A 17,589-nucleotide genomic window follows, 5' to 3' on the forward strand; every position below is an offset into this window, starting at 1 on the left:
CTGAAAAGAAAATAATGTTTGTCCCAGTGAGATGATCGCTTTTGATACTTGCTTTAGTTTGCATCTTTTGATTTTGTGGGACAAAGGCCATACAGATAAAGAGGGTCTGCTATAAAGAGGCCTGAAATAACAAAGGCACTTGAAGAGCTGGAGGTGCATTGGAGTTGGCCTTACTATCTCGGGGGTCTGGACCCCTCCTTGTCCGTGACTCAGTGGTGGAAGTTTGCAAAGCCTCCCCTTGGCGCAGGCTGTTGGCTTTCTGTTAATCTCCTGCCTTCTGGCCTTTCCATTTCTCTACAGCTTAGGTCTACTGAGTGTCTATAGCTCAGTTCTATCTTTTAATATCCTTTCTGTTGCATTCTCTTGCTGCATGATACTCACTTTGTAGCATTTGAGTGCACACCCAGGTCTTGAATCTCATTGTTTGTCTGTATTAACGAATGGACTCCTGCCTGGATTAGGAAAGGCCACTCTTCCAGCACTCAAGTTCCAACACTTGGCTCACCAGTGGCTCAGCAGCTCTCCACAGGAGGAAGAGACAGGAAGTTATAAACATGGCCCTGAGATACACCCGCTCCTTGGGGTGGAGGGGAGGAACTTCCCAAGGAAGTGGATTGTGTTACATAAGCGTTTGACTTTATGCTGTGCTTGAACTGACGAGATCGGGCGCGTTCAGGGTGGTATGGCCATAGACACTTGAACTGAAACACTGTTTGACACATTCTAAAGATGTGACCTTAAGTAAGTGACTTAATTCTACTGTGTCAGAGATTTCTGCATCTGAAAAATGGGTAGGATAATTCATACTTCATAGGAGTGCCCTTGATTGTTAAATACAAAATCAAAGGACTAAGCACAGTTCCTGCCACAAGTTAAACCCTCCTAAAATGCTGGCCATATCTGAGGCACACAGAGATCGGGTGCAGGCTCCGTGAAGCAGGCCTGACAGAACCCCTAAGCGGGCTTCATTAGCGATTGCTCACCTCCTTGGTGCAGAGAGGAATGACATCCCCCAGCCCTTTCCCTCAGGATGCACCTCCTTCCTGAAAATAGACAGCCTCCACCATGACCTGGGGAATCACTGCATGGCTTCCTGAGGATGCAGAGAGCCGCAGACTCCTAGCAAGTTCTTCTCCACCTTTCTCACTGTGATTTAAGGAGCTGGCTGTCCTCTTGGATGGTGATTGAAGGCAGCCCAGTTGAGCAAGCACAATAATGGGACGGATGAAGGCTCCTCCAAGGGACCGCTGTGTTTGCGGAAGTGTCAAGTTATTTCTTCTGGCATTTCTTCATCAGGGCCTTGGGAAATCAAAAGTTTTCACACAAAGGAAAACACTGTGAGCTAAAATATGTGTGGAATGAGATGCGGTGTTTGATCTGGGACGTAGAAATTCCTTTTATTGTTATACACTGATGCTTTATTTCTTTGATTGTGTTGGAAAATGGACCATTTCATGGAGTGAAGTTTATAGATAGTGGAATACTTCCCGTCAGCTCGGAAACTATTTTTAACCCTCTGTTAACCAGTCTTCCTAAAATGTTTCACTCATTTCTCACCTTCTTTGTTAAAGACATATGTCAAAAGGCTAACAGCGTTGAGTACTGGGTACCTGGGTGTCATCCTCAAGTGGCTCACTTCCATTCCTGTTCCTACCAACCCTGGGAAGTAGGTACTGTTGGTGTTCCCATCTCACAGATGAGCAAGCTGAAACACCAAGAAGCTAATCACTTATCCAAAGTCACATAAATATAGAAGTGGTAGGACAGGGATTTGTCCCAGGTCTCGCCAAGCCCTCAAGAAAATGACCATGTTGGTGAAGAATATTTGGGATAATCATAGACCCGAATAACTAGTCACTGTCAAAGCGGGACCCTTGGAAGTCTACACATGCATTTCAGACATCTATCTAGTCCTCATTAAAAAAAAATTTTTTTTAAATTTTATGTAAAAACAGTAAAACAAAATTTCATAACAAAATAATGGGAGAATAACAATAGTTAATACATTACATGTTGTTATCTTTAAACCCAGAGTACAAGATATGGGCATAAAAATTTCTCCAATCGATGTTGGAGACCTTGCTTAAAACCTTGCTTTTTAATGAGCTAGGAGTCACTGACAGTGGAACTGACTGGCATTTTTTTCCCTGTGTCTGGCCTCCTTCCATGCGTCTGTTTATAGCCATTTCCTTTTTTCCCTACTATTCTCACTTTGAAAAGGAATCATAACTCAAACTGGAACCTCATGTTTTATACTGGTGACTCTTCCTCCACTCAACAGCTGATGATACCATGTCAGTCCTTTGGGCCTTGCTTACCAAACTCTAATTTGAGGCAGGCAGCTGCCTTCAAGGGAGCCACCCTTGAGATACACTAGCTGGGGCAGGATGTGTTTGGGGCAGGAGAACCTTGGGGTGCGACTTTTAACCTGCACCCCACTTCAAGTAAGGTGCCCCCCCTTCATGCCTCTGTGCAACCCTGTGGTGAGGCCAGTGAGGGAGACGGAAGGACATAGCTACAAGACAAGGGGTCATCAAAATATACAATGAATGTTTAAAATTTTTAAAATTATCACAGTAATAGACAATTCATGCCTCTCGTCCATTTCAAGCATGCTTGTCCCATTGTTCTTGCTCCTTTCTGAAGCAGTTCCAGAACTGCTCTTTAATGAGTGAGTTCACAAGTTGTAATCAAGAGCACAATGAAGGCTGCTGTGGGGTGCCGCTCAGTGGAGAGGCAGGATCATAAAACATTGCCGTGTATCCTCACCTACCTTACTGACCGGGTCTGACACCATACAACTTCCGGGACATCCTCAAAATCAAAATGAGAATGCAAAGTCAGTTGATTCAGGCAGTCACAAGGGCACAACTGAAGATACTCACGAAAGAGGACCTCAGGAAGTGCTTCAGAAAGTTGCAAGGATGGTGGATAAGTATGTTCAGAGTGAGGGCATGTTGGGGGGTCGATGGCAACATGTGTTTTACTGTAATAAGTTTAACATTTAAACATTTATCAGTTATCTATTTTTCAGTTATATCTCGTAAATGCCCACTTGGCTCCAAAGGAGACCAAGGAAGAATAGACAAGATGTACTTGAAAATAATTCAAATTGTCTAGCTTGGCAAAGCAGCTGTGTAGCCAGATGTTGATGGGCCTTGAGTCAGACTGAGGAATTTGATTTCTAGAGTCTCAGTGCTTCTTCGATGGTAACTTGGGAACACAAGAAGCTCCTCAGAGTCGCATCTGGTGGGGGAAACGCCTACTCAAAGGGATGTGTTTCCCTGTGTGACTTGGAAAAGGGTGTTAAGTGCAATTCCCAGGAGTAGTTAAAAAAAATAAAACAGATTAATGTATCAGTGGCCGGCCCCACTGGAGTCAAGGGTATGATTTCCCATGCAGATGACTTTATATGACTCAGTAGCGTTCCTATTTCAGAAGTAATGTGTTAATAGAAAATGCCTAATAATTTCTCCCATCCAAAGCTAACTTACAGCTCTGAAACAAACCTCTGAGCATTTCCATAGCCATGGAGCCTTCCCTTCAGTCTCTTTTCTGAGTCTCTCCTCTCCTACTCATGGCTCATGGCCCGAGGCTGGCGTAAGCCCCGAGGCTGGCGTAAGCATGGGGGATGGAGCCAGAAGAGATATCGGGCTGCTTTGAGACCTTTTAAATTGGTTGTCCTTTCTCTGTCTCTCTTTATCATTGTTTAGCGGGTGGCCGCTGTGTCTGGCCTCCTTCCATGCGTCTGTTTATAGCCATTTCCTTTTTTAACCTTTGATTAAGTGCTGGACTGTCTAATGACCAGGCTTGTCAATATGTGTTTTCAAAGTAAGCTTTCTGTTTAGACATCGAGAGAGGACAAAGGGACTGTCTTTTGAATTAGAACATAAGCTGCAACTATGTTTACTGTCAGAAAAGCATGATTTTTCTGCATAGGGATAATTGAACCGTACATTATTAGGAGTATCTAGCCAAGACGCATTACTCTAGGGACATGTTGGTTGAGAAAAATAACAAGGAAGGAAGGAAGAGGGGAGAGAGGGAGGAAATTAGGGAGGAAGGGAAGGAAGGAAAAGAGAAAGGAAGAGAGGAAAAAACAGAAAAGCATGGTCCGAACAGAAAAGAGCCAGGCAGTGGTTTTTAGTTTTTGGATGTCATTTTGAATTTGTCTTTTTTTCACTCTGCTGTTCACAGTGGCCTGAACTTCATTGACTTGATGGTGAGACAAGGGAACATTGACAACCCTCCCAAGACTCCCCTGGTACCAGGATTTGAATGTTCTGGGATTGTGGAAGCGCTGGGGGACAGTGTGAAAGGATATGAGGTAAAGTTTTCATTTTGACTTAAAGAGAAATATTCATCTGGAATCCACTGAGACGATGAAAGGCTGTGCAAAAATATGTCTGGCATAACCATGTATCATTAGCGTTGTGCTATCGTGGGGTTTTGTTAGTGCTGTTTATAGTAACAGGACTTTCAAAGAGCTCATGAATTCTCCTGTACACATTTGGCTGCTTCTAGCAACGCTTTGGTTAGGTGGGCAGAACAGATCTTGTCATCCCATTTTTCATGTGATTCAGATATTTTTAAAAAGTAGTTGACTTCGGATTCACTGGGTGGACATAGCTTCTTCTCCATTTATGGCTCCCATTTCTGTTACCTTGGGCTCAAAAATCAATTATAAAACAAAAGTTTGGGGGACATGGCCCCTGTATTTGAAAATTTGGTTCCTTGAATATTTACTAAACTTATAAATTTGAGTTATCATTTATAAATCCTTAGAATGAGGGTAGTCTCATTTTTCAATCAAAGAGCTTCTCATCAAAGAGTTGAGGTCCTTAACAGTGTGACATAATTGGCTATGATTGAAGGGTTTGTGAGGAGGGCCATGGGTAAAACAAGATTATTAGGGAATTCTGGCTACTTTTTCTTCTGTGTTCAAAATTCACTATAGTAAACCGTGTTTTAATCTGTGAAAAGATGCCTGACCCTTCCTGCTATTATAACACGAAGACAACAGCACTGGATCCATAAAAACTGGGACACTGTGAACAAATCAACTGCATAAAGTTGTAGTAGTTTAGAGCCAGAAAATCAATATGAATCAAGTACAAGAGCTTTCGGTCATAACTAAGTTCGCCCCTGGGGTGGATTGAAAGGAGCCAACCCTTGGAAACCCACCAGAACTGGAACCATAGCAAAATTGTCTTGTTTTCATCCTTAACAAAGCCTTGTCAAGGAAAGACTGTCCTATCCTCTGAGCTTTAGAAGGACCCCGTAGTTTTCTGAGGCCGGGAGGATACTCTGTAGGAGCAGAATGTGAATTCAGTCGCTACAGACTTTTTAATCTCCTGAAGTCCGTGTTTTATCCCCCGGCCCAAACCCCCAAATGCTGCAGAACTAAGTACAAGAAAAAAGCATGGAAGAAGAAGCCTATAAAATTCAATAACAAGGTGCCCTTCACATAAAATTTCAGCCTGTTTCTCAGTCTCCATGGCTCTGAGCCTCAGTAACTCTGAAAATATCAATATGCTCCAAATTCATTAAGACAATGTCTGAAAAGCTTATCTTACTTATCTGTCTTACTGTTAATGGTTTCCAGATAATCAGCAGAAAAAAAATGTTGAAACGGAAGTAAAGAGCTTTTTGCTTTATTTTTCTTACAACTTTACGGTTTCTGTCCCTGGGTAAGCAGGAGAACCAAAAACACATCATTGTCCCCGAAAATGCTGCATATAAACAATATTATCTGCTCTTTTCTCCTCCATACGGCCCCAAAGGAAAAGATCTGCTTGATCATTGTGTCAACCCTGATCTTTGAATAAATAGCAAGTTATTTTAGGCTAGAACGGTAAGTGGGATGTCATTCGACTTGGTTTAGAAGAATTACTTACTCTGTTTGATTCCCTATATTTTCACTTCAAACATGATTTGTCCTCTGGTCAGCTCTGGATTGTTTATTATGAAACCCACCATTCTGTCCCTTGCTGCTCCAGGGACGCCAGGCTGCACAAACAAATAGGAAAAACCACCTACACACTTCCAGGCAGGAAGAAAGCCAATATCTATATTCCCTGTGTAATTCTGACTTACGATTTTCAATCATGTTGGAGACAGAATTCCACGCAGCAGCCGGCTGAATAGCTCTCTTGGTTTGATCCATTGCAAGGGAGGATTGAAATGTCATTGCCAGGGGCCCAGCACTAAAGGAATGATTTGGGCTCTTTCACTCAGGACTGATTTTTTTTTCTGAGCAGAATCATATAATGAGGTGAACTGGTGGGCTCGTCTAGTTAAAAGCTTGAATTTAGGCTCTGAGGCTGAGGCTTCTATGGCTGAGGCAAATTTGCCATTTTGAGAAGGAAATGGAATGCAGAGTGAAGTTCCACGGGAGACCTGAGGGTGCAGTCAGACCTCTGCTGTCAAGACGCTAAAATCCTCTGTTCTTGTTGCTCTGTAACAGCAGTGATTCTGTGGCGTTGCGTCTGTGTGTGGGTTTTCATGTTTCTATAAAAGAGGAGAGTTTGGCCCCATCGTCGTCTGGTTCCAACGCTGAATTGAAGATGATATCCTGACACTCGTCCTTGATTTCCAGGCATAGGGACTCACTGTCACTGGAGCAGCTTCTGTTTGCCCTGCTCTTACCTTCTAACCATTAATCTGTGAGTTGCATGAGGCTAGGAGCCTCAGGTCAGGAAGCAAGAATGCATATTCTCAAGAGGAAGCTCGCCTCGTTTCTTCCCCATTCTCCCCATTCATGCCCACGATGCCATTTAGTTTCCACAAAGAAGTATTACTATTTTTATACCCATTTTAGAGCTGAAGAAACTAAAACCTAAAGAGTTCAGCTGATATCCCCAGCCTTTTAAGTGCCTGTTGGATTGCCTTATATAGCTTTATGTTTTCAGTGGCAGCATTTATGGCAGATGTAATAAATTATTATTTGTATTTGGAGTCAGGTTACCAGGATTTGCATCCTGGCCCTGCTCTTGTCTCACTCCGTGTGCTTTGGCATGGGACTTGATCTCTTTGCTTGAGTTTCAATGTCTGTAAAATCTGTGACCATTTATCTGTGCTGCAGAACTCATCTAAGAGGAGGTTTGTTGTTGTTACTGTGGTTGTTATGATTGGGTTGGGATGGGAGGGAACTACAAAGCTATAAAGAAAATAAAACAACAGAATAAACTATAACAAAAAAGTACATAAAACCTGAACTAGTTATTGATGAAAGGCATGAATTAATTCAAAATTCATGTTGACCACAGGAATTTAGACATCGCACTCAGAAGCCAAAATATAGCAACCAACATTCCCAGTATCACAGTGGTTTATCTGGCGCTTGGCAGGAGAGACTGTGCGTGCAGGATGACTTAACCCTAACATTCCATCATGGGTGAGGTGTTGCACACCAAATTCTCAAGGGAAGGGCACAGGACCTGGCTTCTGTGGCCCCCTGGAGGTCTCCATAGATAGTGTGCTGGAGTCTCAGGAGTGCCTTGGACTTGGGTGGCCACCAGAGTACGCATATTTGAGGGTGCTTTTGCTTTGCTTTGTTTCCTGAGAAGGAAAACAAAGGGTTTTTTTTTTTAAATCAGATTCTACTTTGAGAAATGACTCCATAAAAGATTAAGAAACACTTAAATCTGTGCTTGATTCTGAAATGTGAAATAGAACACTGAGTGACCATCCCTTTGCCCCAAGTAATACTCTTGGGTGTCTATTAATTCATTCAATAATAAGCAAGAAACTACACTTTTCTCAGGACAGGGAAACAGGGAAAAAATTGGGTCAGAAGCTCCTGCCCTTATGGGGCTGGGGTTCTCACTGGAGGGAGAGCACATAGGCAGTGAAATGGTGACATGAGAGTAAGGTACCTTCAGGTGTGATTCAGCAGATGGTGTGATAGGATGGCATGCAGGAAAGGAATGCTTCCCAAGTTCAAGGGACCTGTGTTGCTCACCATTCGTTGGGTGGAAGAAGAGGACAGGCCCTGATTGACACAATCACCACTTGAGGGTCAGGAAGAGTGAGCACCCTGACTGTGGTCACACAGCAACAAAGAGAGAAACTGTGTTATGACCCCGGGTGAGGACAGTACAGCCATGCTTGACCGTTCTCCTGGATCTAGGAGGAGAGGACACAGGCATGGTGCCTGCTAGGGTTTCCTTAGTTCTTCCTGTACAAAAATACTGTTAATAAGAAAACATTTGTGGCCTCAGCTGACACTGCAGACAAGCCAGTGCCACCCTGGAAATCCCATAAAATCAGCAGGAAGTCACATTTAGCTGAAGACCGATCTTTCAAAGAAAGGAAGACTCCTTGTTGCTCATGCCTCTGAGCTTGAAGATTGGAAAGTATTTTCTTCTGCTTGTGGGTGCTCAGACCTCATGAGTGGTCAGTCCAGGTAGTCTTCCCTTAGAGACAGCTCTGCCGGGGAGTGGTGAGAAGGAGGGGTTCTCTCACAAGGGGAAGTTCTGGAGACAGACAGGTCTGGCCCAGAATTCTAGTTTCCTGATCTCTAAAAATTCCTTCAGCCTTCAGTCTCAATTTTCCCATCTCTATGAAGGGCATAATAATAGTTTATTAGTATTAGTTTATCTCTGGACAAAGGTCTGAAACATCACCGTCATAGCATCATGCCAGCTTCCTTCACTATTAAAATATCCTTTCCAGGTGGATTTGCCTCCTAAGCCCTGTTCCTTACAGCAGTTGCCATGTGAAAATTTCAAGCCATAAAAATAATTCAAAAGCGTGAATTATACCTCATTATAATTATGTCTCCAGTGCCTAGAAACTAAGACTGAGACAGGGCTCAATAAACTATCCAGGAAAGAAGGAGTCATTTTGATGTAATGAAAAGATATTTGGAATAGGACAGGCCTGTGTGATCTCATGAAAGACACTTAACCTTTCTTAGCCTCAATTTCTTCCTAGGTATAATATCCCTAAAACCTGGCATGTAGATTGAACAACTGACATGACATCCAAAGAAGCTTACAGAATCTGGTTCATTAATGTTACTCAGCAAATAGTAGCTTTCCTGTTGGGTTCGGAAAAAAATCCATTCTTCAACCAGCCTCTAATTTCCTCATCTTTGACTGTAGGGACCAAAATTCTCAAGAACCCTGTAAAAGCCAGTCAAGTGGAAGATGGGTTTATGAGGATGGAGCGAGAGTCTATGCCATGGTTTTATCTTCATTAGATGGGCTGTTATTTTTTGGCTTTTTCTTCCACCTAAGTGGTGTTCTAAAATTCAGGAAGAGAATGCGTCTTCAGCCAATCAGTGTCCCTGGTTCTGGAGATGAGATGAGTGGTAACAAAGGTAGACAGAAAAAAATAGAGCTGTCATGTTTCATCCAATAACTTATATAACTTGTAAAATTGAAATAACCGGTTTTGTTCAAGCTTTAACTGCAAACGTGTAAAAAATTATTTTGTCAAAGAATAAAAGCTATGAAACTTGAAAGAACTCGGATAAAGGTCTCCAGTAAGTGAAAGAAAAACAGTGTTTGTACCATGGACAGTTCTGAGTAATTTGAGTCCCTCCTTGAACCTGCTTTGACCAAGTCAACTTATTCTGTAATTTTCCGTGCCCAGATTGGAGACCGTGTCATGGCATTCGTCAACTACAATGCCTGGGCAGAGGTGGTCTGCACTCCAGTGGAGTTTGTCTACAAGATCCCAGAGGATATGAGCTTTGCGGAGGCTGCTGCGTTCCCCATGAACTTCGTCACAGCCTACATGATGCTCTTCGAAGTCGCCAACCTCCGGGAAGGGATGTCTGTTCTGGTGCACTCGGCGGGTGGTGGCGTGGTAAGTCGGCTGTTTGTCAGTCATCTTCCTCAAGGTCATAGTGGTGGAAGTGGAGGGACACTCCCTTGCCCATGGGATTCTTGCATAATGGCCATTAGCAAGAATCATCTACGGTTCTAGTGGTGCTCACATGGGTAGAAGAACTCATGTAGATGACTGCATTATAGCAGTGACCCTTAGAGATGTCCTCTGTGGGTCTTAGGAAGATGGACACAGTGGGTGTCAGAGCCAGTTTCTGCCAAGAAGCACCCTCAGTCATGCTATTGTGATGAACTGTGTCCAGTCCATGAAAGATCCCTTACAAACCATGTCTAATAATACTAGATATGCCAAAATGGTGGCCAGTTGACTTTTCAATATATTGCATGGGTTCGAGATGGTTCCCATATTAATGACATCTTTGTTCATTTCTATGCTGGCACATTTTCTCTAGTGGAAGTAAGATGGACGGAGATTATACTAACACATATATGGGTATACTTTGGGTGTGGTCTTTCAGGTGTGTCTTTGTCAAAGAGAAAAATAATGGAAATCAAAACTATTGCTCTGGAGTTAAGGGCAGCAGAATTTTTTCCTGTGGTTGAATGTGTCTGAGTGCCAGTCATTCTATGTGTGTTTTATTCCTGTCATGGTGTACTTGGGCTTATTCAAATACTTATTAAACACATGCTGCAGATCCTATGGTTACAGGTCCAGACACACCAACTAACTGGGGCTGAAAAGTTCCCAGTTGCAGATTCCATGCTTTGATATCATCAGAGATGAAGTCTTAAGACTGAGTTTATCTCAGAGATATCTTCACTGGAGGATTTGCTAACATGGATTTTTAAAAAGCATTTCAGTCTTTTATAACCATTGGAACTTTATATGGGAAAGCACATTTTTGTCTGTTTGGGATTTTTTCCCCCAGAAAACAAGCTTACATTCAAAACCATGACGACAATGATATGAAAGTTTAAGAACACTTTAAGAAGAGTATCTTTAATCACATTAGCAAATTTGCTGATATCTTTTGACCAACAGTAGAGATACAATAACAGTTAAATATCCCTCAAGAAAGAAATGGAATTTTGTTCCAGCAATCTGCCAATAGCAAGAAAGCCATTTAGAATGGTGACATTTATGAGCTTTGTGTGCTCTGCATATAAAGTGCTAGAGATTTGTTTTCATGTTCTTGACGTAGGCTCCAGCTTTATAATGATACTGGCCTCAGTCCTGCCAAGAGTCAGTGTTTGTATGTTGGCACCAGGGCTGATTCCTTTCATGCTCTTTGTTATATTTATTTACGTGTTTTCCTGGAACAAAGTGAATGTACTATCAAGAGCATGTGTCTTACTTAAAGGAAAAAGTCTTGGGAAATAGCAAAAGTTATTACTATATCTTATTTTCAGCTTACAGACACTAGAAAAAAAAAGAACTAAATTACAAAACAGTAGGTAACTGGGGAAAGAGACAACAGCAAAGTAAGGAAAATAAGTTGGTGTGCGTAATGCAGGGTATGTTGTTCCAAAGCTCTGATGTAGATGGACAGCTTTGTCTCTTAGCTTCCAAATAGTGGGTAAAAAATCAGGCAAAATCCATGAGAGCTAGTGCTCATTTGATGGAAACAAAGCCATTACTAGAATGGTGGATATCTAGTGGTGGATTCTGAGACTGGTAGAATATTTCTCCTAAGAAATGTATGCTGAGAAGACATGATCACCCTTAGTAAAACTGTTGTAGTAAATACATTTCTGTAAAGCTTATTTGACACTGTGCTCCTAATATAACAGGATCGGAGTAAAGTAAAATTTTAGTGAAAGCAGCTATCCTGGGACCAAAAGGATTCGATCTGGCTTAAACTTTATATGGAGGCTACAGGTGTGGTTGGACTTTCAGTCTCTCAGGGGGAGGGACTCCTTGAGCAGTGTTTCTGCCTAGCAAATGTGTGTTTGTGCATGTGTGTGTGTGTGGAGGGGTGTGTTTGGAGATGAGGTTTTGTTGTGTCACCCAGGATGATCTCAAACTCATGCGATCAAGTAATACTTCTGTCTCAACTGCCTGTGAGCTGGGAATGTAGGTGTATTCCACCATGACCAGATGTGAACACTCCTCTGAGCTGGGGTGTGGTTGACAGTGCCCTATAAAAATGAAAGAATGAACCTGAATCACCCTGCCCCATGGTGGAAAGATCAGAGAGCCAATCCCTTTAGTTTGAATTAGATTCTTCTCAGGAAGGTGACTTTCTACGTATGCCAGATGATCTGGATTATCAACTTGACTGGATTAAGACACTCTTGGAGAGGTGACTGAGTCCATAGCCGAATGGGCTCCTGGGAAGTGGGTCTCTTTGAAGGAAAGGCGTCATGGGCGTGACCTTGGGAACCATATATAGTTCCTAGTTCCTTTCTCTTGGGCTCTTCCCCTGTTCAGGGCTTTCTGGATACCAGGAGTTGAGCAGCTTTCCTCTGCCACGTCTTTGTGCCACGATGTTCCTGCCTTGGGGCCAGCTATCTATGATCTGAAACCTCTGAAACCATGAACTAAAACAACTTCCCTTCTACTAAGTTGTGTATGTCAAGTACTTGGTCCCAGAAACAAAGAACTGACCAATACACACCTGTTTTCCTAGTGTGGGGGGGGGACACCCCATAATGGTACTTTTCTGCCCGTTATCTGTAACACCCTGGAGAAGAATGGAGGTACTTGCCCCCAGTGTTGACAAATCTGAGATGTACAACCACCCATTATATGGTTGCTATGGTAGGCAGGACAACAGGACAAAACGTGATGGCCTGTAGATGGCCATATCTGAACCCCTGACACCTGTGAATATGTCACCTTACATGAGGAAGGAGTTTTACACGTGTGATTGACGTAAAGACATTGTGATGGAAGGATTACTTTGGATCGTCCAGGTGGGCCCAAAGTCACGAGGGTTCCTAACAATGGGATTGTGAGGCAGAGGAGCCTGAGAGAGGTTGAAAGCTGCGGCAACGCTGGCCTTAGTGATGAAGGAAGAGGCCATGAGCCAAAGGATACAGGCATCTCTGGAAGAGTCAGGGAGTGGGTTCTCCTCCGAGCCTTCAGAATAAACACAACTCTGCTAACACCTTGGTTTGCACCAACTGAAACCCATTTTGGATGCAGATCTCCATAAATGTAAAATAGCAATTCTGTATTTTTTTAGTCCCTAAGTGAGTGGTGATTTGTTAGAGCAGCAAATCAGAGCAGAATACATCAGATTTCTAAAGCTGCCTCCCTCCCTCCCTTTCCCCTGTGGAGCACCCACAGAAGCCCCACTGCTCTGTCAAATCTGTGATGGTGTTGTTTTCCTCTGACTGTAGCACATGCAGACAGCCTGAGATAGTAACACCCTAAACGCATCTTCAGGACCTGATTGGAAATTGGCTCAGAATCCGTTACAGGGAAAGTAACAAAATAAGCTACACAGCAACACTGCTGTCGGGGCTCCCAGGGGGATAGCGCCTGTCAATCCCACTTATGGAGCGCTGTCACTCAAGATCCTAAGACTGCAGCATCTTGATTGGGAGCTGCTCAGTTTCTGCTTGGTGGGTGGCCTGACAGTTCCTAGGGAACCGCTTGCATCTCTATCTACACTTGACACTTTGCACTTTCCAGTGTCTTCTTCCTGGATGATCAAGTCATCTGAGCAGTGATCCCTGCAGGCAGTGAGCCCTGGTTCTGCTTGACCGAAATGGGAGCTGGTGGTGACAGATGGGGGTGTGAGTGAATGTCAGGGCGACAGGATGCCCCTGGCTCTGACACTGTGTTGGTTGCTCTGTTGCCCTACCGCCTGGTGCCTTAGCATCAGACACACAAGGCTGAGATGTGCCTCTGCGAAGTACCTCTTGAGAAAACCAGGAGGTAGGCAGAGCTTGGTGGCTTCCCCCAGCCACACCTAATGGCTAGTTCTTCTCGGAACACAGCAAGTGCTTCACACCTGGGTGAAGTGCACATAGTGTTTCTTCTTACCAGCGTGCTGTTCTCCCCCTTTTCAAATGCCACCTCCCATGAGAAGCCACACCATACGACCTCACTCTTGCATGAAAGCTACAGAGGAATCCTTATAGCTTGTCATCTGCATGTAAACTCAACTGCTGAGCAACATCTCAAGGCTAGAGCTAGTATCTGCCAAAAGCCTAGTTATGTCATAGGAAGAACCTGAATTCAGCCCTCAGCTCTGCCATTTAATAGTTGGGTCAAGAGGGGCAACTTAATTTCTGTAAAGGTAAAAGATGATGCCAGTTATATGCTGATTAAATGAGAACCAAAGGGCTTAGCATACCAGAGGGCTTAGCATACAGTCTGTGTATAGTAAAAAGGAGGAGAGGGGAAGAGAGGAGAGGACAGGAGAAGAGAGGAGAGGAGAGGAGAGGAGAGGAGATTTCTTGATATCCAAAGTATTGAGCACAGTTTTGGACCCAAAGCAGGAGTTGAATAAATGATTATCAAATCACCTCTGGCCAAATATTTAATGCAAAATCCAAACTACTTCCATATGCATGGTTATACTCCCTGAGCTGACACAGTGAATAGCACTTCTGTGCTATTCTTACCCTGAACTTATAACCCAGTGAAATTTTGAAAAAACATCATATAAGCTAGACTGATTGAGGGAAGCTGAATAAAATCTGATCAGTACTCCACAAACCTGGCAAGGTGACTAAAATCAAAGAAAGACTGAGAAATGGTCACAGGTCAGAAGAGACAGCGGAGCCATGGCACACAAGGGCACTTGGTACCCAGCATTGGATCTTGGAACTGAAGATGGACTTTAATGGAAAAACTGCTGAGATCCAGGTGAGGTCTGTAGTTTAGTTGCTAATATAGTGTTAATTCCTCAGTTTTGAATACACACTTTAACAGTATAGAGGATTACTATTAAGAAATCTGAGCAAAAAGTACACAGGAAGTATTACCTCTTCAGCCTCTCTGTAAAACTCAATTATTCCAGGATATGAGATAGAGTTGGAGGGAAAGACAGATAGACAGACACTCTTTCAATAAGGGATTTTTGGCTAAGGGAAATAGGTTTTAGAATTCTCTCATCTCCCCCGAGCCTGTCTCTCCACCTTGGCCGTGGTACTGTCTTTATTTTACGCAGCTTAAAATCAGCCATCTCTTCTGATTTGGCTCACATTGCAAATCACAAGAAGAGCCAGATAAAGCATTACTGAGTCTCTCCTGGGCCCAGGTCTGGTTTTGTCCTCAGGATCTCAGGCGAGACGCATTTAGGAAGAGACAAACAGATGGAGAAAAATTACTCTGGGTGCATGAGCCTGAGTGGGCCAAGAGTCTTGGAAACAAAAACAAAATTTAACTTCCAGACAGAGTTAAATGGCTACAGCCCAAGGATCACATTTTATTCATTATAGATAAAGCATTTCTCAGTGCCATTCAAACCCCACTAAAGGAACAATCACAGAAGGGAGGTGTAGAGTTTAGGGAGGGGCATTGAGAGGCTCACACTGGTGGTTTTCTCAGTGACTGGTGAACTGTGACTCACCTTAATGGCGAATCTAGAGATCATGGGGTGATTGGGGGTCCTCAGTGTGACAGGTAGGATAGGTCGGCTTGTAGATTCAGCAGAGAAGACACTGCCATTTGCAGCATTATAATGTTTATAGCTACTTTTCCCATTACTGAGTCAAGATACCCAACATGCAAGGTTAAAGGAAGAAAGGTTTATTTAGCTCAGTTTATAGAGGTTTTAGTCCATAATTGGAAGGCAGCATGCATTCACAGAGGAAAAACAGTTGATGATGGGCAGAAAGCAGTAAAGCCTCTTTCTGTCCCTTATATTGTGTCCACTCTACCTGGATTAGGGTGGTGCCAATCCAACCAGTGGACTGGGTTACTAATCATACACCATTAATCCTAGCACCCTTCATCCTAGCTTTGTGCCATGAATCAATCACGCACTCTAGATTCAGCCACCTCTGAAAAAGCCCCACCTAAGGCAGCATGGGGCTTTGGGGGAACATCTAGACACAAGCCATAACACTATGGGAGTTGATTGTGTTGAAAATAAAATCTCGATTGACCAACATCTACCCAGCTACTCAAGCCAACAACCCGAGAAACATGGTCAGTTCTTCTCCAGCAACATAAACCCCATCATTCATTCATTCATTCATTCATTCATTCACTGACTGACTCAATGAACACACTTCATGAAAATGGAGGTGGGTGGACATTTATGAGAGGGTGAGGATTTGTTAAAAGTGGAGGGATTTGAGCTTTCATCAGAGGTGGAAGGGGAGACCTTCGTGTAAAGAAGTCCAGACGATAGGACATTTCTCATGCACACCAGCCACTCCATCCTGTCTATGGCTGTTTTATGTGAGACCCAGTCCTTTACACCCACAGAACTGCAGCAGGCATTTAACTGGCTTTCTGCCCACTGTTTCCCGTGTTTATTCTTTTAACTCTGCCAGCCCACTCATCTCTGCTTGCAGCGCGTTGATTCTCATTGTTCTAGGGTGAGTTCAGTCTCCTTAGCTTCCCGGCACACATGGCCCATGTCATTGGCCTCCCTGCCACTCCCCACCCTGCCCTGGCCCCTTCTCCCTATCCCTGTCCACCTTGATAGCACAGAAGGACCACAGCTTCTGAGGGCAGTGTGGCCAAGAGCTGGCTAGCCAGAATGCTTTGTGCTCTGCTTTTGCTAAGCAGCCTACCAGGCAGGGACTTCAGGGTGACCTACCAGCCTTCCCCCCAGTCCTGCATCTAGCTGGGATCTGTGCCTGAGCTCCAGCCAATGAGATGTGGGCAGAAGCCATGTGAGTCACACCACACCCAGGCCACCCCTTCGGCTAAACCCCTGCAGTCCCTCTCCCCAGGTCCCTGTAGGTGTTGTGTTCAACCTGGAAGCTTGTGTTACAAAAGACAGGGCTTCCCCTCGGGGACTCCCTGTCCTAATCCAGTCCCTACCCCACTGGAAAGTGGACTATAAATGAGCCAGGAACACAAGCAGCTTCTCTCTTGAGTGACTGGGATTCCTGAGACCAGCAGCCACCATAATCCCCCCTGGACTCCTCATGGTGGGTCTGGCCGCAGGATGCACTATCCTCCTCCTCCCTCTGCTGTCCTCTGGGCAGTGGCTATGACCGGGGACTTGGAGTTAGCTCATCTCCAGAGCTCATTGCTCAGAGCAGCTATTTAGCTTCTCGTTGTCTTTATTCACATACTGGGAATAAGAAGGATCCAGGGAGTGTATGGCAGAAGCAGCTGCTGACTCAGAGGCAGCTAACGTGGGACAGGACCCAGCCCAACAAAAAATGTTAGTGCTCTGAGTCCCTCATCAGAGCGTCCAGGTCTTCATTTTGTTCTGGTTCCTGCCACATAGTGAGGGCAGTAATATCTGAGGACCAAAAAGCTGTCTTTCACAAACCGGTTTGTAAAAATACCTGTTCTAGAAGAATTATTTGTTGAGCTAACGAGGGCCCTGTTATTAAGTTAATCCCTGTAGGGAAGAGAGATCATTCTTGGAGGCCTTTGATCTTTGGGCTCAAGCTAGCCAACGTTCTGAGCATCCACCCTGGTTGATCCGGTCTGCATTTGCCGTGTAGCACCAGTTGACTGAGGCCCCCTCTCACTGTCTCTGTGCCTGCCCATCCTCCCCCACGGTCCCCTGGCCCGGGAACGCTGAGTCATTGTCCCTCCATGCGTGGAATCAGAGAGCGGGAAGGAAGCAAAGTTATCACTAACTTCTGCCAGTCACCAGCTGCATACTCGGCCTTTGAGATATTACTCAATTTCACTCTCCCT

The 17,589-nt window shown here is 44.1% G+C and overlaps 1 protein-coding gene across 1 annotated transcript in view; it reads left to right on the forward strand.

The window, feature by feature from the left end:
- Vat1l (vesicle amine transport 1 like) overlaps positions 1-17,589 on the forward strand; it is a 158,482-nt gene that overhangs the window by 19,357 nt on the left and 121,536 nt on the right. The window contains exons 2-3 of the mRNA XM_013144674.3: positions 4,198-4,327; positions 9,601-9,816. Coding sequence (XP_013000128.2) covers positions 4,198-4,327; positions 9,601-9,816 — 346 coding nt within the window. The remainder of the gene's footprint in view (positions 1-4,197; positions 4,328-9,600; positions 9,817-17,589) is intronic.

This window comes from Cavia porcellus, unplaced genomic scaffold (genome assembly GCF_034190915.1).
Source record: "Cavia porcellus strain 051 isolate PalLab524CR breed Dunkin Hartley unplaced genomic scaffold, mCavPor4.1 scaffold_4, whole genome shotgun sequence".
Lineage (NCBI taxonomy): Eukaryota > Metazoa > Chordata > Mammalia > Rodentia > Caviidae > Cavia > Cavia porcellus.